A 26,455-nucleotide genomic window follows, 5' to 3' on the forward strand; every position below is an offset into this window, starting at 1 on the left:
GAAGGAAGTGGCAACCCACTCCAGTATTCTTGCCTGGAAAATCCCGTGGACTGCAGGAGGAGCCTGGCAGGCTACAGTCCATGGGGTCGCAAAGAGTTGGACACGACTGAGCAACTTCACTTCACTTCACTTCACAGTGGGTACACATATATTTACAATGTTAGTTAGTTATTTCAGTCACTCAGTCATGTCTGACTCTTTGTGACCCCATGGACTGCAGCACACCAGGCTTCACTGTCCCTCATTAACTCCTGGTAATTGCTCAAATTCATGTCCATCGAGTCGGTGATGCCATCTAGCCATCTCATCCTCTGTTGTCCCCTTCTGCCTTCAGTCTTTCCTAGCATCAGGTCTTTTCCAGTGAGTCAGTTCTTCTCATCAGGTGGACAAAGTATTGGAGTTTCAGCTTCAACATCAGTCCTTCCAATGAATTTTCAGGACTGATTTCTTTTAGGATTGATTGGCTGGATCTCCTTGCAGTCCAAGGGACTCTCAGGAGTCTTCTCCAGTACCATAGTTCAAAAGCATCAATTCTTCGGTTCTCAGCTTTCTTTATAGTCCAACTCTCACATCCATACATGACTACTGGAAAAACCATAGCTTTGACTAGATGGACTTTGTTGGCAAAGTAACGTCTCTGCTTTTTAATATGCTGTCTAGGTTGGCCACAGCTTTTCTTCCAAGAAGCAAGTGTCTTTTAATTTCATGACTGCAGTCACCATCTGCAGTGATTTTAGAGCCCAAGAAAATAAAGCCTGTCACTGTTTCCGTTGTTTCTCCATTTTTCCATTTACAATGTTATAGCTTCTTATTGGATTCATCCTTTTACCTTTATGTAATGTCCCTCTTTGTTTCTTGTTAAAGTTTTTGTTTCAAAGTCAATTTTGTTATGTAGTATTGCTACCCCAGCTTTTTTTTTTTTCATGAAATAGCTTTTTTCATTCTCTGACTCTCAATCTGTATGTGTCTGTAGATCTGAAGTGATTCTCTTGTAGGTAACTTATATATACGTGTATGCATGCTTAGTCACTCAGTCATGTTCAACTCTTTGCAACCTTGTGGACTATAGCCCAGTAGGCTCCTCTGTCCATGGGATTCTCTAGGGAAGAATACTTGAGCAGGTAGCCATTTCCTTCTTCAGGGGATATTCCTGACCCAGGGATTGAACCCAGGTCTTCTGCATTGCAGGTGGATTCTTTACTGGCTAAGCCACCAGGGAAGCCCTAGCTTGTACATGGGTCTGGTTTTCTGTCCACTGTTCTATTCTATGACCTTTTAGTTCATTTAAATTTAAATAAATCATTGATATTTATATACTTATTGCTATGCACACAAGTTGTTGTAGTTATTTTTTGTTTTTTTCTTCTTTTTATCTCTCTAGTGATTTGATGACTATCTTAATGTTATGTTTGAACTCATTTCTCTTTTTTGTGTATATGTTAGAAATATTTGGTTTGTGGTTAGCACGGAGTCCATGCATGTGTGTGTGATTATTTTAAGTTATTGATCTCTTAAGTTCAAGTATATTATAGCAACCTTACATTTTTACCTCCTGCCTACTCACCGTAGTTAATGTGCTAACACATTTTACATATTTTTATGTTTCAATTAGCCATTTATTGTGGATATAGATGATTTTGGAACTTTTTTCTTGTAACTTTACTACTAAGTTTGTAAAGGTCAGATCTGCTACCTTTAGTTAATGTTTGCCTTTACCAATGAGATTTTTCCTTTTGTAATTTTCATATTTCTAGGTGTCATCTTTCTTTTCCACGTAGAGAAATCCTTTTAACTTTTCTTATTTAGCTTTTGCTTATCTGGAAAATTCTTTATCTCTCCTTCAAATCTAAATAATAAACTTACTGGGTAGACTCTTTTTGGCTATAGATTTTGTTCTCCATCACTTTGACTATTTCATGCCACTTCCTTCTGGCCTGCAAATTTCTCCTGAAATGCTAGTTGATAGTCTTATGAGAGTTCCCTTGTACATAATTGGTTGCCTTTTTTCCCTTGCTGATTTTAAGATTTTTTTCTTTATTTTTTTACCATTTTAACTTTAATATGTCTTGGTGTGAATCTCTTTGGGTTTGTTTTATTTGGGACTATATGCTTTCTGGGTCTGCATATTTGTTTCCTTTCCCAGGTTAGGGAAATTTTTAGCTATCATGTCTTCAAATAAGTTTTCTGCCACTCTTAAAAGACCTAAACAGACAGTTCTTCTGAATAACTGTCTTCAGAAGAAGATATACAGATGGCTAATAAACACATGAAAAGATGCTCTACATTGCCCATTATTAGAGAAATGCAAATCAAAGCTACAATGATGTATCATCTCATACTAGTCAGGATGGCTATCATTAAAAAGTCTACAAGCAATAAATGCTAGAGAGGGTGTGGGGAAAAGGGAACCCTCATACACTCTTGGTGGGAATGCAAACTGATAAAACCACTATGAGGAAAAATATGGAGAGTGCTTAAAAAAACTAAGAATAAAGCTGTCATGCTACTCAACAGTCCTACTGCTGGTACTGGGCATATACCCTGAGGAAACCATAATTGAAAAAGACACACGTACCCCAGCGTTCATTGCAGGACTATCTACAATAGCTAGGACGTGGAAGAGACCTAGATGTCCATCAGCAGATAAATGGATAAGAAAATTGTGATACATATACACAATGGAATATTACTCACCTATTAAAAGGAACACATTTGAAACGATTCTAATGAGGTGGATGAACGTTGAGCCTATTATACAGAGTAAAGAAAGTCAGAAAGAGAAAAACAAATACTGTATATTAACACATATATATGGACTCTAGAAAAATAGTACTGACAGTCCTGCATGCAGGACAGCAGAGGAGACACAGTTATAAAGAACAGACTTTTGGACTCAGTGAGAGAAGGAGAGAGTGGGATGATTTGAGATGATAGCACTGAAATATATACAATACCGTGTGTAAACTAGATACCCAGTGGGAGTTTGATGTATGCTGCAGGAAACCCAAAGCCAGTGCTCTGTGACAGCCAGGAGGGGTGGAGTCAGCATGTATGCCTGAGGAAGATTTATGTTGATGTATGCCAGTTCAGTTCACTTCAGTCACTCACTCGTGTTCCACTCTTTGCGACCCCATGAATCAGCCAGGCCTCCCTGTCCATCACCAACTCCCAGAGTCCACCCAAACCCATGTCCGTTGACTTGGTGATGCCATCCAACATTCTCATCCTCTGTCGTCCCCTTCTCCTCCTGCCCTCAATCTTTCCCAGCATCATAGTCTTTTCAAATGAGTCAGCTGTTCACATCAGGTGGCCAAAGTATTGGAGTTTCAGCTTCAACATCAGTCCTATCAATGAACACCCAGGACTGATCTCCTTTAGGATGGACTGGTTGGATCTCCTTGCAGTCCAAGGGACTCTCAAGAGTCTTCTCCAACACCACAGTTCAAAAGCATCAGTTCTTTGGCACTCAGCTTTCTTTATAGTCCAACTCTCACATCCATACATGACTACTGGAAAAAGCATAGCCTTGACCAGATGGACCTTTGTTGACAAAGTAATGCCTGCTTTTTAACATGCTGTCTAGGTTGGTCATAACTTTTCCTTCAAAGGAGTAAGCATCTTTTCATTTCATGGCTGTGGTCACCATCTGCAGTGATTTTTGAGCCCAAAAAAATAAAGTCAGCCACTGTTTCCACTGTTTCCACATCTATTTGCCATGAAGTGATGGGACCGGATGATATGATCTTAGTTTTCTGAATGTTGAGCTTTAAGCCAACTTTTTCACTCTCCTTTTTCACTTTCATCAAGAGGCTTTTTAGTTCTTCTTCACTGTCTGCCATAAGGGTGGTATCATCTGCATACCTGAGATTATTGATATTTCTCCCAGCAATCTTGATTCCAGCTTGTGCTTCCTCCACCCCAACGTTTTCTTATTTTGTAATCTGCATATAAGTTAAATAAGTAGGGTGACAATATACAGCCTTGACGTACTCCTTTTCCTATTTGGAACCAGTCTGTTGTTCCATGTCCAGTTCTAACTGTTGCTTCCTGACCTGCATACAGGTTTCTCAGGAGGCAGGTAAGGTGATCTCGTATTCCCATCTCTTTCAGAATTTTCCACAGTTTATTGTGATCCACACAGTCAAAGGCTTTGGCATAGTCAATAAAGCAGAAATAGATGCTTTTCTGGAACTCTCTTGCTTTTTCGATGATCCTTTAGATGTTGGCAATTTGACCTCTGGTTCCTCTGCCTTTTCTAAAACCAGCTTGAACATCTGAAAGTTCACGGTTCACATCTTGCTGAAGCCTGGCTTGGAGAATTTTGAGCATTACTTTGCTAGCCTTTTGAGATGAGTGCAATTGCGTGGTAGTTTGAGCATTCTTTGGCATTGCCTTTCTTTGGGATTGGAATGAAAACTGACCTTTTCCAGTCCTGTGGCCACCGCTGAGTTTTCCAAATTTGCTGGCATATTGAGTGCAGCACTTTCACAGCATCATCTTTTAGGATTTGAAATAGCTAAACTGAAATTCCATCACCTCCACTAGCTTTGTTCATAGTGATACTTCCTAAGGCCACCTTGACTTCACATTCTAGGATGTCTGGCTCTAAGTCGGTGGTCACACCATCGTGATTATCTGGGTCATGAAGATCTTTTTTGTACAGTTCTTCTGTGTATTCTTGTCACCTCTTCTTAATATCTTCTTCTTCTGTTAGGTCCTTACTATTTCTGTCTTTTATTGTGCCCATCTTTGCATGAAATTTTCCCTTGGTATCTCTAATTTTCTTGATGAGATCTCTAGTCTTTCCCGTTCTATTGTTTTCCTCTATTTCTTTGCATTGATCGTCGAGGAAGGTTTTCTTGTCTCTCTTTGCTATTCTTTGGAACTCTGCATTCAAATGGGAATATCTTTCCTTTTCTCCTTTGTTTTTCGCTTCCCTTCTTTTCACAGCTATTTGTAAGGCCTCCTCAGAGAGCCATTTTGCTTTTTTGCATTTCTTTTTCTTTGGGATGGTCTTGATTCCTGTCTCCTGTACAATGTCATGAACCTCCATCTATAGTTCTTCAGGCACTCTGTCTATCAGATCTAGTCCCTTAAACCTATTTCTCACTTCCACTGTATAGTCCATAAGGGATTTGATTTAGGTCATACCTGAATGGTCTAGTGATTTTCTCCACTTTCTTCAATTTCAGTCTGAATTTGGCAATAAGGAGTTCATGATCTGAGCCACAGTCAGCTCCCAGTCTTGTTTTTGCTGACTGTATAGAGCTTCTTCATCTTTGGCTGCAAAGAATACATCAGTCTGATTTCGGTGTCAACCATCTGGTGATGTATGCCAGAGGCCATCACAATACTGTAGTTATTCTTCAATTAAAGTTAAAATTTTTTTTCTGTCATTTAAAAAAAAATCTTTTCTCCTTCTGACACCTCCATAATGAATGTGAATGTTCGTATACCTGATGTAATTTCAGAAGTTTCTTAAACAGTCACCAGGAAAAAATTTTTTTTCCTGTTTTCTTTTTAACTTGGGTGATTTCTACTATTCTGTCTTCTAATTCACTGAGCTATTCCTCTGTATTATCTAATTTCCTATTGATTCTTCTGGTTTATTTTTATTTCATTTATTGTATTCTTCAGCTCTGTTTGGTTCTTCTTTATATTTTCTCTTTGTTCAACTTCCCACTATTTGTATCCATTCTTCTCCTCTTCTCTGTTCATTGAATATCTTTATGGACATTACCTTGAGCTCTTTATCAAGTAAATTGCTCATCTCAGGTTTTCTTAATTCATCTTTAGGGTCTTTTTCTTGTTTCTCTGTTTGGAACATTTTCCTCGGTCTTCTCACTTTACCAGGTTCTCAATGATTATTTCTAAATATTGGGTAGTTCTTAGTTACATTGGGTAGTTCTAAGTTACATTTCCTGATCTTGGATAAATGAATTAATGTTAGAGATGTCCTATGGCGCCCAGCAGCACAGTTCCTTCTAGTCACCCTAGCTATATGCTTTAGGAGTCCCCCCCACCCAACCCCACAATCTGGGCTGCAAGGGCCCTTCTGTTATGATAGGTCAGCTACTGTGAGCACATTTTTAGGCAAGACTGGCCCTTGCCCATTTGGCTGCCTAACCCTGCCTCGTATAGTGGCTACCATTCCTCTTATGGACAAGGTCTGGCCCTAGAGCACCTACCTGTGCACCTGAGGTGTTTTCAGGGATGGTACCAGACTTCTTGTGATGGGATTGAAGGAAAGTTACATGGCTCAAAATAGCCTGGAGTTAAAACTCCCCTCCAGGTCCTCCCCACCATTCTATGCAAAACAAAAAACTCTCTCACCCGAAGAAAAAAATGGACATTAAGGTTGATTATGTCCAGCTCCCAGCTGGTCCAGCTTCTGGCCAATCTCCAAAATTCCTTGCCCCAGCCATTTAAGAGGTAACTACTCCCAACAACCTTGGAGAAGAACAGGCCCCCTTAAGACAGTAACTTTCCACATACATGCCTATGTTTACTTACTCTTTTCTTGGATAAGTGCGGCAGCTCGCTAATCTGACTGCTGCCCCTTCTCGCCTCATTAAAGGTGATCTGTTCCTGTAAAGTGCCGGTCTTGGTCTCGTTCTTTTTCTGAACCCCGCCTTCTCTAACTCTCTTACCTTACAGGGATCGTTTCCCAGCATAACTGGATATGTGGCTTAGGGGCTTCTGAGGCTGATTCTGACCTGGCAGTGGGCAGGGCTAGATCCTAGAGCAGCTGGCTGGAGAGTCTGATCAGGGAGTTTTCTGGGGATGGTAATGGCTTGGAAGTCTAGTGGGCAGGCTATGCCCTGAAACCAATACGTGAGAGGGAGGCATCCAAAATGGTGCTTTCCAGCACCAGTGCTTCTGTGGTAGAAGCAGATCCCAAATGCAGCTGCTGCCGGTGTCAGTGTTCCCAGGGCGAGTCCCAGTTTCCTACTGCCTCTCCAGTGGCTCTGCCAAGATTGGCAAATAAGTTTGACTAGGCTCCTTTCAAATTATCGCCTTTGTGGTGGGTCTCAGAGCATGTGAGGTTTTTGTGGGATATTTGCTTTAACCTCCCTGCTCTCTAGTATACAAACACTGCAGGCCTTCAAAGTCAGACACTTTGGAGGCTCTTCTTCCCAGTACAGGACCTTTGAGCTAGACAGTCTTATGTGGGGCTCAGACTACTTGCTTCTTGGGGAGAATATTCTTCAATTATTATCCTTCCTTTTGTGAATTGCCTCCCTGATGTATGGATCGTCACACTACCATGTCTCTAGCTTCCTTTTTTATATCTGGAGTTGTTAAAATATTTTCTGTTAGTCTTCAGGTGGTTCTCATAGATACTTGCTCTTTCAGTGGTTATAATTTTTGGTATGCTCTTGGAGAAGGAGAGCTTAGGGTTTTTCTACCATGCCATTTTGGTCACAACCCTAATTGTCATGTTTCTTAACCAACTGATACATTGGATCATCCAGCAGCCCTTCTACTTGTAATTTCTCTAAGCCTAAGCATAGAGAACTGAAAACCTTTAAATGCTGTTTTTCACTTGAGAAACAAGATGTTTTTGTGGCGAACTTAAGTTTGTTTTCATTCTGGCTTGTTACTTACTGGAGATTTTTTAAAATACTAAGCCACAGGTTACAGATAGTCTAAACTGGCTTTGACCCATTCCAGCTTGGGACTTCCCTGGTGGCTCAGCAGTAAAGAACCCACCTGCAATAGGAGATATGGCAAAAGCCACAGGTTCGATTGCTGGGTCAGGAAGATCCCCTGGAGAACGAAATGGCAACCCACTCCAGTATTCTTGCCTGGAAAATCCCATGACAGCCCATGGAGTCTCAAAAGAGTCAGACAAAGCTAGTTGGCTAAACAACAACAGCATTCCAGCTTATTTTAAATATTTTTAAAATGAGGCTTTGTTAACTTAAGCTATTACTTCTTAAAACCTACCAGGTCTAGTTTTAAGCTCTCCTGTTAATCTTGATGGTTCTTGCTACTTCAATTTTTTGTCCAAGTTATTCTTAAAAAGAAAGGCTTCATGAATGTCCTTGTATACAACATTTCCTATGCCTTTTGCCATTTAGGGGCATTTTAGAAATTATGCACAAATGAATTATTTAAATCCTATCTTGATCTTTTCCCACCCAGTTTTTCCACAACAGTTAAGTGAATCATTTTGTCTAGAACAGATAGAGTCTAACAAATCTTGAATTCTGAAGCAGATTTCTCTTTTCATGACGATTAAGAAAACCCTTAATTTAAAAAAAAAAAGAAAACCCTTAGTTATTAACTTCTGCTCATGTCTAAACCATGGTTTAATTCAACACTGATATTCTGCCTTGTGGATATTATGAAACATGATTCTTTCTTTCTTGAGAAAAAAGTGAGAAAGGGTAGCTTTCTTAGGGTGTATGGGAATAAGAAGAAATATAAAGGGTGGAATTAGATTGAAGATAAATTTATGTCGAGAGAAAGATTGCTTTAGTCTTGAAAAAATATGAGGTAGCTACTGCTTCCTTCTCCTGAGAGAGAACCTTCTACCATTTACTTCAGCAACAAGTGATCTGAAATTGGAAAATGTTGATAAAAGTAGCTCTCTACTAAGTTTAATAGAGGCAATATATATATGGACTGGGCTTCCCTGATGGCTCAGTAAAGAATCCACCTGCGATGCAGGAGACCCTGGTTCAATTCCTGGGTCAGGAAGATCCACTGGAGAAGGGATAGGCTACCCACTCCAGTATTCTTTGGCTTCCCTTGTGGCTCAGCTGGTAAAAAAAATCCAGTTGCAATGCAGGAGACCTGGGTTCGATCCCTGGGTTGGGAAGATCCCCTGGAGAAGGGAAAGGCTACCCCCTCCAGTATTCTGGCCTGGAGAATTCCTCGGACTGTGTAGTTCATGGGGTCCCAAAGAGTCGAACACGAATGAGTGACTTTCACTTTCACTTCACATATATGGACTGAGGTATAAGATGTAATGCTGTATAATACAAAAAAAAAAAAAAAAAATGACAGTTCCTGCTGTGAAAAAGTTATACTCAATAGAAGCAGTAGAGTGAGGGAACTATTGTGAATTATTCAATATTCTGTGTACCAGACATGCTCCTAGACCCAGAAAATATCTTATCATATTTAATAATCAAAATAATCATGAGAAATACACAGATCATTCCTCCCCTTTCCCATTTTTTACTTTGGACAATAAAGATTTTGAGAATCTAAGTGGTTTTATCGAGGTTACAAAGCAACAAGCATATGAAGCCAGAATTTTAATATGACTTCAGAAGTATACAAGTAAGTATAGAGAACAGAATTAAAGGGGCATAAAAATGAAACTTCTTGAGTGTTAACCACTTACTGAAATGGCAAACCATTTCAGTATTCTTGCCTTGAGAACCCCATGAACAGTAGGAAAAGGCAAAAAGATAAGATACTGAAAGATGAACTCCCCAGGTCGGTAGATGCCCAATATGCTCCTGGAGGAAAGTGGAGAAGTGACTCCAGAAGAATGAAGAGATGGAGCCAAAGAGAAAACAACACCCAGTTGTGGATGTGACTGGTGATGGAAGTAAAGGCCAATGCTGTAAAGAACAGTATTGCATAGGAACCTGGAATGTTAGGACCATGATCATGGCAAATTGGAAGTGGTCAAATAGAACTTGACAAGGGTAAACATCAACATTTTAGGAATCAGTGAACTAAAATGGACCAGAATGGGTGAATTTAACTCAGATGACCATTATATGTACTACTGTGGGCAAGAATCCCTTAGAATAAATGGAGTAGCCCTCATAGCCAACAAGTGTCCGAAATACAGTACTTCGGTGCAATCTCAAAAATGACAGAATGATTTCTATTCGTTTCCAAGGCAAACCATTCAATATCACAGTAATCCAAGTCTGTGCCCCAACCAGTAATGCTGAAGAAGGTGAAGTTGAACGGTTCTATGAAGACCTACAAAACCTTTTAGAACTAACACCCAAAAAAGATGTCCTTTTCATCATAGGGGACTGGAATGCAAAAATAGGAAGTCAAGAGATACCTGAAGTAACAGGCAAATTTGGCCTTTGAGTGCAAAATGAAGCAGGGCAAAGGCCAACAGAGTTTTGCCAAGAGAACGCACTGGTTAGCAAACACCCTCTTCCAACAACACAAGAGACATGTGGACATCACCAGATGGTTAATACCAAAATCAGATCAATTATATTCTTTGCAGCCAAAGATGGAGAAGCTCTATACAGCCAGCAAAAACAAGACCAGGAGCTGACTGTGGCTCAGATCATGAACTCCTTATTGCCAAATTCAGACTGAAATTGAAGAAAGTAGGGAGAAACCACTAGACCATTCAGATATGGCCTGAATCAAATCCCTTACGATTATACAGTGAAACTGACAAATAGATTCAAGGAGTTGAATCTGATAGACAGAGTGCCTCAGGAACTATGGACGGAGGTTCGTGGCATTGTACAGGAGACAGTGGTCAAGACCATCCCCAAGAATAAGAAATGCAAAAAGGCAAAATGGCTGTCTGAAGAAGCTCAAAAAATAATCGTTGTCTGAAGTTGTCTAAAAATAGCTCAGAAAAGAAGAGAAGCTAAAGGCAAAGGAGAAAAGGAAAGCTATTCCCATTTGAATGCAGAGTTCAGACTAGCAAGAGATAAGAAAGCCTTCCTCGGCGATCAATGCAAAGAAATAGAGGAAAACAATAGAATGGGAAAGGCTAGAGATCTCATCAAGAAAATTAGAGATACCAAGGGAACATTTCATGCAAAGATGGGCACAATAAAGGACAGAAATGGTAGGGACCTAACAGAAGCAGAAAATATTAAGAAGAGGTGGCAAGAATACACAGAAGAACTGTACAAAAAAGATCTTCACGACCCAGATAATCATGATTGTGTGATCACTCACACTCAACTAGAGCCAGACATCCTAGAATGTGAAGTCAAGTTGGCCTTAGGAAGCATCACTATGAACAAAGATAGTGGAGGTGATGGAATTCCTGCTGAGCTATTTCAAATCCTAAAAGGCGATGCTTTGAAAGTGGTGCACTCAATATGCCAGCAAATTTGGAAAACTCAGCAGTGGCCACAGGACTGGAAAAGGTCAGTTCTCATTCCAATCCCAAAAAAAGGCAATGCCAAAGAATGCTCAAACTACCACGCAATTGCACTCATCTCAAAAGGCTAGCAAAGTAATGCTCATAATTGTCCAAGCCAGGTTTCAACAGTACATGAACCATGAACTTCCAGATGTTCCAGGTGGATTTAGAAAAGGCAGAGGAATCAGAGATCAAATTGCCAACATCCATTGGATCATCAAGAAAGCAAGAGAGTTCCAGAAAAGCATCTATTTCTGCTTTATTGACTATGCCAAAGCTTTTGACTGTGTGGCTCACAACAAACTGTGGAAAATTCTTCAAGACATGGGAATACCAGACCACCTTACTTGCCTCCTGAGAAATCTGTATGCAGGTCAGGAAGTAACAGACATGGGGAAATGGACTTGTTCCAAATCAGGAAAGGAGTATGTCAAGGCTGTGTATTGCCACCCTGCTTATATAACTTATATGCAGAGTACCTCATGCAAAATGCCAGGCTGGATGAAGCACAAGCTGAAATCAAGATTGAAGTGAAGTTGCTCAGTCGTGTCCAACTCTGTGCGACCCCATGGACTGTAGCCTACCAGGCTCCTTCATCCGTGGAGTTCTCCAGGCAATAATACTGAGGTGGGTTGCCATTTCCTTCTCCAGGGGATCTTCCCAACACAGGGATCAAACCCAGGTCTCCCGCTTTGCAGGCATACACACACAGCAAGGAAGGCAAGTAAGTGATAGAGCTAGGATTGAGTCCAATTCAGCTTGAAACCAAAGTCCTTTTTTTTGCACTATACATAACTAGAACAGTGAGAGAAAATGTGGGAAACCAGTGAAACTAAAACTGAATTATATTACCTTGAGTTTAAAAAAAGGTTGAAAAGGAAGCTCAGGAGGAAAATAGGAAGGCCCTTCAGTTCAAATACACCAGATTCTATTACAGAATAAATCATTGAAAATACCGTCACTACCTATGGAGGTTACATTTCGTTTCTCTTCTTGGCTACTCTTATCTCTGGATCAGTATTTCAGAAGACTTGATTGGTTGAATAGTAGTGTACCAACATGAAGGTAGGGCTTGGTGTGGGGCTAAAAGCATGAGAATTGGAAAATACTTTTCATAGGAGCTAATGTTTTCTCTGATATACTTATTTTTAGATCAAACCATTTTTCAATATGAAACCTCTATCAAAGGCTGATAGGGAAAGAGCAAGAAATCAGAAGATTCCAAAACTAAGTGAATTATTGGAAATTGCACGGAAGGCGAACAAATTGGTGATATTTGATCTTAATTCTCCTCCACGTTCACATCCTGCCAGATCATCGTATATCCGCCTTGTAGTAAGAGTGATCCTTGACTCTAAGATTGAGCAACATCTGGTACGTCTATCTCAGTATTTATGGTAGAGGCTGGGAAGTGGGTAGCATAGCATTTGAACCTGAACTACCTCGTAGTCTTCCCTGGAAGGGTTCTACTCCCTGTAGAAAATGGAGTTGGCTGCTTATATAGCTACTGGGTAGGCCAAAACTTCCTTCAGTTTTTAAGTAAAAATGAAAGACACATTTTATTTTTACCAAGAGGCTTATTGAATAACATATCCACTCTTTTGTTTCACTAAAAAAAAAGGTACAGGTACACTCTCAGTCGTGTCTAACTCTTCGCCACTCCATGGACTATGACCTGCTAGGTTCTTCTCTCCATGGAATTTTCCAGGCAAGAGTGCTAGAGTGGGTTGCCATTTCCTACTCCAAGGGATCTTCCCAACCAAGAGATCGAACTCGTGTCTCTTGCATCTCCTGCATTGGCAGGCGGTTTCTTTGCCACTGCGCCACCTGGAAGGCCATATCTTTTGCCACTTTTCAAGCAACTTCATAATTGAATCTTCCAAACACTTCTTATCTTTTGGGGCAGAACTGTTCCAGGTACCATTTACAGCTTTCCAGGGAATGGAAATTTTTTCCGTTAAGAGAATTTTGTAAATACCAAAATAAATGAAAATCCAAAGATGCAATGTCTGGTGAATACAGAAGATGAATCAGAATTTCCCAGCTAAGCTGTAACAGTTTTTGCCTGGTCATCAAAGAAACATGCAATTTTGCATTATTCTGATGAAGGATTATTCATTTTCTTGTGACTAATTCTGGTTGCTTGTTGTCAAGTGCTGCTTTCAGTTGGTCTAAGTGGGAGCAGTACTTGTAAAAGTAATCATTTGATTTTCTGAAAAGAGCTCATAATAGAGCCCCCTCCCAATGCCCCCTCCCAATGCCACCATGCACATTATCACCTTCTTTGGATGAAGACTGGCCTTTGCTGTGCTTAATGATAATTCATTTTGCTCGCCCCATGGTATCTTCAATTCCACATTATTGTACAGTATCCAGTTTTCATCGCCTGTCACAACATGTTTTAAAAACAGAACATTAAAAAAAAGAATTCATTATGTTTCAGTAGGGAATTGCTTGCAAAAATACCTTCAAGAAGGTTTTTTTTCCCCTTAATTTATGTGGAACCCAAACATCAAAGCAATTAACATAACCACAGTAGTGCAAACGATTTTAACATTTAATTTGGATATTTTGAGTATGCTGGCTATTCCCATGTGGTATAACATTGATTGTTCTCAATTAATACCTCAACTTGATTGCTATCAGCTTCAACTGGTCTTTATGACCATGGAGCATCATCCAGCGAAAAATCTCCAGCATGAACCTTCACAAACCACTTTTGACATGTTCCATCAGTTACAGCATCTTCTCCATAGACTGCACAAATCTTTTTTTTGCATTTCAGTTGTGTTTTTACTTTTCTTGAAAAAATTAAAGCATAAGATGTCAAAAATGTGACTTCTTTCTTCTTCAATATTGAAGTAACAACACTAAAATTCTCCAATTTTGGTAAGTTTTTTTTAATGCACACTAATATTTCAGTGGAAGGACTGATGCTGAAGCTGAAACACCAGTACTTTGGCCACCTCATGTGAAGAGTTGACTCATTGGAAAAGACCCTGATGCTGGGAGGGACTGGGGGCAGGAGAAGGGGACGACAGAGGATGAGATGGCTGGATGGCATCACCAACTCGATGGACATGGGTTTGAGTAAACTCTGGGAGTTGGTGATGGACAGGGAGACCTGGTGTGCTGCGATTCACGGGGTCACAAAGAGTCGGACATGACTGAGCGACTTAACTGAACTGAACTGAATATTTCAACTGTCACAATACAATCTAATAAAATTGTCTCAAATGAAGTTAAAGACAACTAAGTACTGCCCAAGCCATCTTACAGGAAAAAAAGAAAAGAACAAAATTTTTGGTCAACCCAATACATGTGACAGTTTGTGAATGAGCCAGTTAAATTTGTATCAGTAGGGAAAACATTGAGGCTGTTTGCTATTCCAAATCAAATGTCACCACTGTGTTGAAAGGGAATGTGTTTAATAGCTGTATGATGTGACCTGCACTATCATCAACATACATCTCTTAGAGAAAGGGCCTTAGAGAAAGGGAACGCTAAGACTTTCAATACCAGCTTTCATTCATGATATAGAAAGTTCTGATTTCAGCAGAAAATTTATTCATCATGTTTTCCAGAAAGCTCTGCATTTTGGCAGTCAGTCATTCCACATATCTTTAATTCTCAGAATATGGAAGAATGCCATGAATGAAACAAATGTCTATCATTTTGCAAATAGAACTCTTTCCACAGATGAGTCATAATAGCATTTCCTATTGACAAGAAATTACTCTTCTCAAAGATGATTTGTAGCATCATCAACCAGAGGAGATATTTATGATTCCAACCCCTCCTCCACACCTACCACCCACTCATCCACTTTAGGTAGTATAGTGACACAGTGAACCCTTCACCCCACGATGTTAACTGGGAAAACTCAGCTCCAGAACAACCCTGGTGAAAGCCCCATTACAAGAGTTCACTAGACAATATTAGGTCAGGTTGACTGTTTCATCAAGGGCTAGAATCGCTGCTCCCTATAAACTGTTACTCATGCTGGAATGAGACTTCTCCCATTCTACATGAGGCTGTTTGTACCTAGATAGCTGATTATCCACTGAAAGACTTCCTGTTTCTCCTTGCAGATTATTTGGTTACCAGGTTCCGATAGGGATTACGTCAGGAGCAAAGCTCCTGGTTTTCAGCACATTGGCCGGTTATTCACTATCGAACAACTTACGAAAGAAAAGATCACTAGAATAAACGTCGACTACAAGAACTTGTTCCACAATGGGTTGAAGTAAGTGTCTAACCACACCTCTCTTGGTGTGTGTTGCCTTTCTTGCACAAAATCTGCATCCCAGCCAAGCTACTTAAATTTCTCCTCCCATCTCAAGAATTTCTGTGTGTGGCTATCTTTGTGAAATTCCCTATTTTCCTCTTCTTACCCTTCCCTCCCTGTCTGCCAAAAAATGTTTATCAAAAGTAGGCTCTGTTCCTGGAACGTAGTCTTTAGCCCCTTCTCCTGTCCTCCAGTCTCTCATCATTTAACCCACTTTTGTGTATTCTTGGTGTTTTTCTTTTTAAATAAAGTAAGTATTTGAAAAGTCAGAACTCAAAAAGTTGTTGATGTCCTCTGCCATTACCAGATAGATTCCAGTATCTTATAAGTGACTTTGTGATCCAGACATCAAGATCTCTTATAGTATAAACAAAAATTATTAAACATCAAATTCATAAATATTATAATTAGAGATACATTTTCAGAATTAAAAATACCTGGGAATAATATAACTTTTTCAAATTTATTAATCACTGCTTACATTAATCCCTATACCCTTTCTGTTAAAAGTAATTTTTTCAGATAATTCTAAATGCTTCTGAGACAAAGTTTCCTTGGAGATACAGGTGTAGTTATATTTATGAATATACCCATATACCCATATATCACTCAGTCGTGTCCAACTCTTTGCGACCCCGTGGACTGTAGCCCACCAGGCTCCTCCATCCATGCGATTCTCCAGGCAAGAATACTGGAGTGGGTTGCCATTTCCTCCTCCAAGGGATCTTCCCAACCCAGGGATCAAACTCAGGTCTCCCGCCTTGCAGACAGACGCTTTAACCTCTGAGCCACCAGGGAAGCCCATATTTATGAACATAGATGTAGATATAGCTATAGATATATATCCAAAATCTCCCTGGGCTAGTAAAAAATCCCCTAGTTACTTTTCTGTATTTCAAGCCTCGGACTGCGTTGTTGTATTCACCTGGATACCAATAAAATGTATTGCTGATTTATCACACTCCACTTGAATTAACATTATTCCATAGTATAGAGTACAGAATACTAAGTCCTTCAGTTCAGTTCAGTTCAGTCGCTCAGTCATGTCCGACTCTTTGCGACCCCATGAATCACAGCACGCCAGGCCTCCCTGTCCAGCACCAACTCCCGGAGTTTACTCAAACCCATGTCCATCGAGTTGGTGATGCCATCCAGCCATGTCATCCTCTGTCATCCCCTTCTCCTCCTGCCCCCAATCCCTCCCATCATCAGGGCTTTTTCCAATGAGTCAACTCTTTGCGTGAGGTGGCCAAAGTACTGGAGTTTCAGCTTCAGCATCAGTGCTTCCAGTGAACACCCAGGACTGATCTCCTTTAGGATGGAGTTGTTGGATCTCCTTGCAGTCCTAAGGACTCTCAAGAGTCTTCTCCAACACCATAGTTCAAAAGCATCAATTTTTCAGCACTCAGCTTTCTTTATAGTCCAACTGTCACATCCATACATGACCACTGGAAAAACCATAGCCTTGACCAGATGGACCTTTGTTGGCAAAGTAATGTCTCTGCTTTTTAATATGCTATCTAGGTTGGTCATCACTTTCCTTCCAAGGAGTAAGCGTCTTTTAATTTCATGGCTGCAGTCACCATCTGCAGTCCTTAGGAGAACATAATTCCATTTATTACCTTCTGCCATTTGTGCTATTGTTCTTATAAATGATATTCAGTAATACTTAATACATTTTATTATATTTTTTAAAATAGAATATTTTTCAGATTAAACTTTTTATTTTGAGATGGTTGCATGTTAATATCTAAGGAATAATAGAAAATAGTCCTGTGTACTTTTACCCAGTTTACTCCAGTGGTAAAACTTTCAAAATTTTGGTATGATTTCAAAACCAAGATATTGAAATTGATACAATCCACCAATCTTATTCAAATTTCCCCAACTTATATTCATTTTTGTGTGGGTTTTTTTTGGTATTAATATATATAGATCTATGTGCAGTTTTATGATATGTGTGTTTGTGGATCCAACATCACAACCAAGATACAGGTTTGTTTAATCACCAGAAGTATTCCTTTTGTTGCCCTTTGATAACCACATTCCCCTTCCTTGCATATCCAACTCACCTCAAACCCTAACTTTCTCAGTGAATAATCTCTTCTGCACTTCTGTAATTTTGTCATTTTAAGAAGAATATGTAAAAGAATCATAGAGTGTGCAACCTGTTGTGACTGGCTTTTTTCCACTCAGTGTAATTCCTTTTGAGATTCATAAAGACTGTTTCATGTGTCAGTAGCTGGTTCTTTTTCATTGCTGAATAGTATTCCATTGTATGAATGCACTAAACTTTAATTATTCACCAACTGAAGGATATCTGATTGTTTCATCAATTTATGAGCTATTTTTAATAAATGTGAATATTTTTGTATAGGTTTTCATGTGAACACAATTTTTTAACTAAGGGTTTATAGCTTACTCAGATTTTCCTCTCTTTATTTTTATTTTTGGCTGTGCTGGGTGTTTGTTGTTGCACAAGCTTTTCTCTAGTTGCAGTGAGTGGGGGCTACTCTGTAGTTGCAGTGTTCAGGCTTCTCACTGAGGTGGCTTCTCTTATTGTAGAGCATGGACTCTAGGGCTGTGGGCTTCAGTAGTTGTGGGACATGGGCTCAGTCGTTGCAACTCCCAGACTCTAGAGCACAAGCTCAATAGTTGTGGCACACAAGCTTAGTTGCTCCACAGCATGCGGGATCTTCCCAGACCAGGCATCAAACCCATGTTTTGCGTTTGCCAGGTAGATTCTTTACCTCTGAGCCACCAGGGAAGCCCTTCACTCTCTTTAAAAACTGTTTTGATTATGTTAAAATACACTTAAAATTTACTTTTGTGATAATTTTTAAATATACAACTTTGTGGCTTTAATATGCATTCATTACATTGTCCAGCAGTCACCACCATCCACCTACTTAACACTTTTCAACTTGTAACTTGTAAACTCAAATTCTGTTTTCATTAAACGATGAACTCCCGTCATACCCTGCCTCCAGTCTCTGGAAACAATCATTTTATTTTATATCTTTATGATTTTGATTCATGTAAGTGAAATTATATAGTACTTGTCTTTTTTTGACTGGTTTATTTCTCTTAAGATGAAGTCCTCAAGGTTCATCCATGTTGAATTCATCCACTGCAGAATATATTCCTTTTTAACTGAATAATAATTCATTGTATGTATATCCCACTATTCGCTTATCCTTTTGTCAACAGATGGACACTTGGGTTGCTTTCACATTTCAGTTATTGTGAATAAAGCTGCTATGAAAATGGGGGTACAAGTATCTCTTCAAGGCCCTGCTTTCATTTCTTTTGGGTATATACTAGGAAATGGAATTGCTGAATTACATGGTAATTCTAATTTTAATTTTTTGAGACATCACCGTACTATTTTTCACAACTCTAAAAACAGGAGGACACAAATGCTCCAATTTCTTCACATTAACACATCCTATTGATTCCTGGTTTCCTAATGTCACCATAATGGGTTCATATTAGTTCTTCTTGAAATGTTTGATGGAATTCACCAGTGAAGTCATTGGATCCAGGGCTTTTCTTTGTTGGAAGACTTTTGGTTAATAATTCAATCTCCTTATTGATTGTAGATCTATTCACATTTTCTAATTCTTCATGATACAGTTGTGGTAGGTTTGTTGCTTCTAGGAATTTTTCCATTTCACCTAGGCTACCCAATTTATTGGGATACAATTGCTCATATTGCTCATATCCTTTATAATCCTTTAAATACTATAAATCTCGTAATAGTGTGCTCACTTTCATTTCTGATTTCAGTAATTTGGGTCTTTTCTCTTTATCTTATTAGTACCTCTAGCTAAAATTTACTAAGTTTGTTGATATTTTCAGAGAACTAACTTTTGGTTTCTTTGTTGGTTTTCTGTTCTTTATTTTGTGTTTGCTCTAATATTTATTATTTTCTTCCTTTTACTATGTTGGGTCAATTTGTTCTTCTTTTTCTGGTTTCCTAAGTTGTAAAGATATGTTGTTGATATGAAATCTTTCTTGGTTTTGAAATTTTTTCTTCTACTTTTATCAAATATACAAATATATATTCATATATATATAAAGTATAGCACTATAAGTTTAAGGTGCACAGCATAATGCTTTACTTACAAATATCATTAAAAGATTATCACAGGAAGTTCAGTGAACATCCATCATCTCATATAGATGAATAACTGGAGTAATAGAAGTTTTTTACTCAATAACTTTCACATATAACATACAGCAGCATTAATTATATTTATCATATTGCACATTATATCCCTAGTACTCTGTTTCTTTTTTAAAATTTTTTTGATTGAAGTATGATTGATTTACAATGTTTTGTTAGTTTCAGGTGTACAATAAATTGATTCATATATATTTTTAATTTTTCCAATTCTTTTCCATTTTAGTTTTTTACAAGTTATTAAATGTAGTTCCCTGTGCTATACAGAAGTTCCCTTGTTTATTTTGTATTTGATATTGTTTATATTTTAATTTATCCCTTAATTTATCCCTTGATTTAACTCTAATTTATTCCTCCCTGTATTTCCCCTTAGGCAACTAGAAGTTTGCTTTTTATGTCTGAGAATCTATTTCTGTTTTGTAAAAAAAATTATTTGTATCATTTTCTCAGATTCCATATAAGTGATATCACAGGATATTTGTCTTTTGCTGTCTGGCTTACTTCACTTAATATGACCATCTCCTGGCTCGTCCATGTACTGCAAATGGCATTATTTCATTCTTTTTATGGCTGAGTAATATTCCATTGTGTGTGTGTATGCACGCATGCACACTTGCACACCATATCTTCTTTACCCATTCATCTGTCAGTGGGCATATATAGGTTGCCTCCCTGTGTTGGCTATTGTAAGTAGTGCTGTTCTGACCATTGGGGTACATGTATCTTTTGAATTAGACTTTTCTTTGGGTATATACCCAGATGGAATTGCTGGATCACATAGTAACTATTTTTGTTTTTTAAGGAACCTCAGTAGTGTTCTTCCTAGCAGTTATACCAATTTACATTCCCACCGAAAGTGCAGGAATGTTCCCTTTTCTCCACATCTCCAGCATTTATTATCTGTATATTTTTTTAATGATGGCCATTCTGACTGGTATTAAGTGATGACTCATTGTATTTTCCATTTGCATTACTCTAATTATTGATGTTGAGCATCTTTTCATGTACTTTTTGGCCACCTATATGTCTTCTTTGGAAAAATGTCTATTTAGATGATCTGCCCATTTTTTGATGGAGTTGTTTGGTTTTTTTGCTCTTGAGCTGCATGGGCTCTTTGTATATTTTGGAGTTTAACCCCTTGTCAGTCACTTCATTTGCAAATATTTTCACCCATTCTGTGGGTTGTCCTTTCATTTTGTTTATGGTTTCCTTTGCTGTGCAAAAGCTTTTAAGTTTTAATTAGGTCCCATTTGTTTTTATTTTCATTACTCCAGGAGATGGATCAAAAAAGATCTTACTGTGATTTATACCACAGAGTGTTCTACCTATGTATTTCTTTAAGACTTTTATAATAGCTGGTCTTACATTTAGGTCTTTAATCCGTTTTGAGTTTATTTTTGTGTATGGTGTTAGAGACTGTTCTAATCATTCTTTTGCATATAGCTGTCTGGTTTTTCCAGCACCACTTTTTGAAGAGACTACCTTTTCTCCCTTGTATAGTCTTACCTCCTTTGTTGTAGACTAATTGACCATAAATGTGTGGGTTTATTTTTGTTCTTTTTTACCCAGTTCCATTTATCTACATTTCTATTTTTGTAACAGCACTATACTGTTTTGTTTGCATAGCTTTGAAGTATAGCTTGAAGTCAGGGACTATGATTCCTTGAGCCCCTTTCTTTCTCAAGGTTGTTTTAGTTATTTGGGGTCTTTTGTGTTTCCATACCTATTATTGACCAGGGAGTTTTTGCTGAAGACAAAACCTATGGCTGGCAATTTGTTATGTAAGCAAATATTGATACATCTCCAGTCAATAACATTTGGGTAACAAAAAACTTATTAATACATCTCTGGTCAATAATGTGTTGACAGTATTGCTTCTTCTATTCCAAGAACACGGTTTACCTTTCCATCTATTTTGCATCATCTTTCATTTCTTTTATCAACATCTTACAGTTTTCAGAGTACAGGTCTTTTGCCTCCTTGTGTGTTAGTCGCTCAGTTGTGTCTGACTCTTTGCGACGTAATGGACTGCAGCCCACCAGCCTCCTCTGTCCATGAGATTTTCCAGGCAAGGATACTGGAGTGGGTTGCCATTTCCTTCTCCAATTTGCCTCCTTAGGTAGGTTAATTCCTAGGTATTTTATTGTTTTTGATGCAATGGCAAATGGGGTTGTTTCCTTAATTTCTTTCTGATATTTTGTTGTTACCGTATAGAAGTCCAATAGATTTATACACATTAATTTTGCATTTTGCAACTTCACTGAATTCATTGATGAGTTCTAGTAGTTTTCTGGTAGTGTCTTTAGGATTTTCTATTTTATCATGTCATCTACAGTGACAGTTTTGCTTCTTCTTTTCCAATTTGAATTCATTTTATTTCTTTTCTTCTGTGATTTCTGTGGCTAGGACTTCCAAAACTATGTTGAATAAAAGTGATGAGAGTGGGCCTTCTTGTCTTGTTCCTGATCTGATCTTAGAGGAAGTCCTTTCAGCTTTTTAACTCTGAGTATGATCTTAGCTGTGAGTTTGTCATATATGTGGCCTTTATTATACTGAATGTTCCCTGTTTGCCCACTTTCTGTAGAGTTTTTATCATAAATGGATATTGAAATTTATCAAAAGCTTTTTCCACATCTATTGAAATGATCATGTGGGTTTTATTCTTCAGTTTGTTAATGTGGTGTTTCACATTGATCAATTTGATAATATTGAAAACTCCTTGCAGTCCTGGGATAGATCCCACTTGATCATGTTATATGAGCTTTTAAATATATTGTTGGATTTGGTTTGCTCTTATTTTGTTGAGGATTTTTGCATCTATGTTCTTCTGTGACATTGATGATATTATTTGGAAGGAACACTTCTGAATTAATTGTGTGAGGCCACCATCACTCTGATAGCAAAAGCAGAGATATCACAAAAAAGAAAATTACAGGCTCACATTACTGATGAACATAGATGCAAAAATTGTCTTATTTTGTAAATGTAAGAATTTATAGCTATGCATTTCCCCCTTAGCATAACCTTTGCTGCATCCCATGAGTTTTTATGTTTTCATTTTCATTCATCTCCATATATTTTTTCACTTCCCTTGTGATTTCCTTTTTTATCCCATAGTTACTTGAAAGTGTAATAATACTAGCTTTTATACTTACCCTTATATTTACTTTTATTGAGGTGTTTTTGCCTCCCTTAGACTTAAGTCCCACAAATATGTGAATTTTCCAATTTTCCTTTTGTTAGACTTCTGACTTAATTGTTTGATTGGATATAATTTGTGACCTAACATATCTAAAGTGAGAGTTGTCACACATTCACTCGAGAAGAATGTGTATGCTCTTATTGGATTGAGTGTTCTGTCTCTTAGATATAGTTTCTCGTGTTAAGTCCTGTGTTTCCCTACTTATCTTCTGTCCAATTGTTCTATTTATCATTGAGAATGGGATATTAAAATCTCCCAACTGTTATTATATAGCTTCAATTTTGTCAGTATTTACTTTATAAATTTTACTGGTCTATCATTAGGCACATAAATGTTTACAATTAATATATCTTCTTGCTATGTTGAAACTTGTATTAATATCCTCCTTTGTCACAGGTAAACTTTTTTGACACAGTCCCTGTTTTATCTGATATTAATATAGCCACCCATGCTCTTTTTAGTTACTGTTTGCATGGAATAACTTTTCTGTCCTTTCGCTTGCAATCTGTCTGTGCATTTGGATCTTAAATGAGTCTCTGTAGACAGCATAATCATGGGTCATATGTTTTTATGCATTCTGACAATCTCTGGAGAGTTTAATCTATTTACATTTTAAAAATTACTGAAAAGGGGGAAGATTATTGTCATGTTGTTATGCTGTCATTTTTGTAAATATTTTTTCTGTCATCTGTTATTTTAATTTGTTATTTCTATATACCTTATCAGAGAAAGCAATGGCAACCCACTCCAGTACTCTTGCCTGGAAAATCCCATGGACGGAGGAGCCTGGTAGGCTGCAGTCCATGGGGTCACGAAGGGTTGGACATGACTGAGCGACTTCACTTTCACTTTTCCCTTTTATGCATTGGAGAAGGAAATGGCAACCCACTCCAGTGTTCTTGCCTGGAGAATCCCAGGGACACCAGAGCCTGGTGGGCTGCCATCTGTGGGGTCGCACAGAGTCGGACACAACTGAAGCGACTCACCAGCAGCAGCAGCATATACCTTATAATTTTCCCCTTATTTTCTTCCTTACTGTTTTATTTTGTGTTTAGTTGTTTTTTGTAGTGAAATGCTGAAATCCTTTTCTCATTTCCTTTTTTATATTTTTTATACCTAATTTTTTTGTGTTACCATGGGAATTACACTTACCATCCTAAAGTTATGACACTGTGGTTGAATTTATACAAGCTTAAATTCAGTAACATGCAATAACTCTTCTTTATAACTCCAATCCTTCCATTTTCACTTTTTGATGTCAGAAAATTTCATTTTTATATACTGTGTGCCTCAAATATAAACTAATACTTCCTCTAAATGCAAGTTTCTTAAATTATGTAGAAGACAACATGTGGAGTTGATAGTTATAAAATTATTAGCTTTTAGACTAATAATTCTGGTTTTTTCCTATAGATCTTTTGCTAAATTATGTATAAAATTAAGACTATAGTTACAAACCATTGTTACAATAATACTGTCTTTTATAGTTGCCCTTATATTTGCTTTTATTGAGATCTTTTTGTCTCCCTAGACTTTGAGCTACTGTCTCTTGACTTTATTTCACCTTGGAGGACTCTCTTGAATTTTTCCTACAGGGCTGATTTAGTGCCCATGAACTCCTTCAGCTTTCATTTACCTGGGAATATCTTAATTTCCTCCTATGCCTGTGAATCTCCAGTAAGACAAATGCTTACCATCTAAAACGTCCCTGAAAGTTGTAAGACTACAATAGATGCCATAGTACCAAAATATTAATAGTTACATTAGATTTTGCCAGTGTTATTGTCCAGGATGGGATCAGGTTCCTGGTGCGTCCTTTTCTGCCATCTTCCCAGAATTGCCTGCTGTGAATATAAGCTGTTACTTCTATGAGATTAATGGCTAAGAATGCAATTGCTGGGGTGTGATAGTTTTCAAAGTTTTCTAAGAAACTTTGTAAGTTTTATTTAGTTTTATAAGAAACTTCCAAATGTTTTCAAAGGGCTTGTACTGTTTTACATCCCACCAGCAATGTATGATGACCCAGAGCTCTACATCCTTGCAGTTTTTGGCATTGTCATTTATTACTGTAGCCATTCTGATAGGTGTGTAGTGATATCCCATTGTGGTTTTAGTTTTCATTCTCTGACGGGTAATGATACTGAAGATCTTATCATGTTCTTAGTTGCCTTGGCAAATAGATGGGAAAGCAATGCAAACAGTGACAGACTATTTTGTTAGGTTCCAAAGTCACTGCAGATGGTGGCAGCAGTCATGAAATTAAAAGACCCTCGTTCCTTGGAAGAAAAGCTATGACCAACCTAGACAGCATATTAAAAAGCAGGGACATTACTTTGCCAACTTGGCCCATATAGTGAAAGCTATGGTTTATCCTCTTCAGTAAAATGTCTTTTATTATTATTTCTAACTAAATGGCTTGATTTTTATTGTTAAATTTTTAGACTTACTTCTATCAGTCCGTTCAGTTCAGTCGCTTAGTCATGTCCAACTCTTTGTGACCCCAAGGACTGCAGCACTCCCGGCTGTCCATCACCAACTCCTGGAGCTTGCTCAAACTCGTGTCCAACCATCACATCCTTGTTGTCCTCTTCTCCTCCTGCCTTCAATCTTTCCCAGCATCAGGGTCTTTTCTAATGAGTCAGTTCTTCCCATCAGGTAGCCAAAGTATTGGAGCTCCACCTTCAGCATCAGCCCTTCCAATGAATATTCAGCACTGATTTCCTTCAGAATTGACTGGTTTGATCTCTTTGCAGTCCAAAGGACTCTCAAGAGTCTTCTCCAGCACTGCAATTCAAAAGCATCAATTCTTCTGCACTCAGCTTTCTCTATGGTCCAACTCTAACATCCATACATAAGCTATGAAGCTTTGGAAAAACCATAGCTTTCACTATATGGGCCAAGTTGGCAAAGTAATGTCTCTGCTTTTTAATATGCTGTCTAGGTTGGTCATAGCTTTTCGTCCAAGGAACGAGTGTCTTTTAATTTCATGACTGCTGCCACCATCTGCAGTGACTTTGGAACCCAAGAAAGTAGCCTGTCACTGTTTGCATTGTTTTCCTATCTATTTGCCATGACGTGATGGGACAGGATGCCATGATCTTTGTTTTTTGAATGTTGAGTTTTAAGTCAGCTTTTTCGCTCTCCTCTTTCACTTTCATCAAGAGGTTCTTAAGTTCCACTTCTCTTTCTGCCATAAAGATGGTGTCATCTGCATATCTGAGGTTACTAATATTTCTCCCAGCAATCTTGATTCCAGCCTGTGCTTCACACAGTCCAGCATTTTGCATGATGCACTCTGCATACAAGGTAAATAAGCAGGGTGACAATATACAGCCTTGATGTACTCCTTTCCCAACTTGGAACCAGTGCATTGTTCCATGTCCAGTTCTTGCTGTTGCTTCGTGACCTGCATACAGATTTCTCAGGAAGCAGGTAAGGTGGTCTGATATTCCCATCTCTTGAAGAATTTTCCACAGTTTGTTGTGATCCACACAGTCAAAGGCTTTGGTGTAGTCAATAAAGCAGAAAGAGATGTTTTTCTGGAACTCCATTGCTTTTTCTGTGATCCAACGGATGTTGGCAATTTGATCTCTGGTTCCTCTGCCTTTTTTAAATCCAGCTTGAACATTTGTAAGTTCTCAGTTCACGTACTATTGAAGCCTTGCTTGGAGAATTTTG

At 38.3% G+C, this 26,455-nt stretch overlaps 1 protein-coding gene across 1 annotated transcript in view; it reads left to right on the plus strand.

Annotated features, from left to right (window-relative positions):
* The window catches only part of GDPD4 (glycerophosphodiester phosphodiesterase domain containing 4), a 123,915-nt gene that overhangs the window by 83,255 nt on the left and 14,205 nt on the right, over positions 1-26,455 (plus strand). The window contains exons 10-11 of the mRNA XM_065945974.1: positions 12,254-12,475; positions 15,193-15,347. Of these exons, the coding sequence (XP_065802046.1) occupies positions 12,254-12,475; positions 15,193-15,347 (377 nt within the window). The remainder of the gene's footprint in view (positions 1-12,253; positions 12,476-15,192; positions 15,348-26,455) is intronic.

Source organism: Muntiacus reevesi, chromosome 9, assembly GCF_963930625.1.
Source record: "Muntiacus reevesi chromosome 9, mMunRee1.1, whole genome shotgun sequence".
In the NCBI taxonomy this organism is placed as follows: domain Eukaryota; kingdom Metazoa; phylum Chordata; class Mammalia; order Artiodactyla; family Cervidae; genus Muntiacus; species Muntiacus reevesi.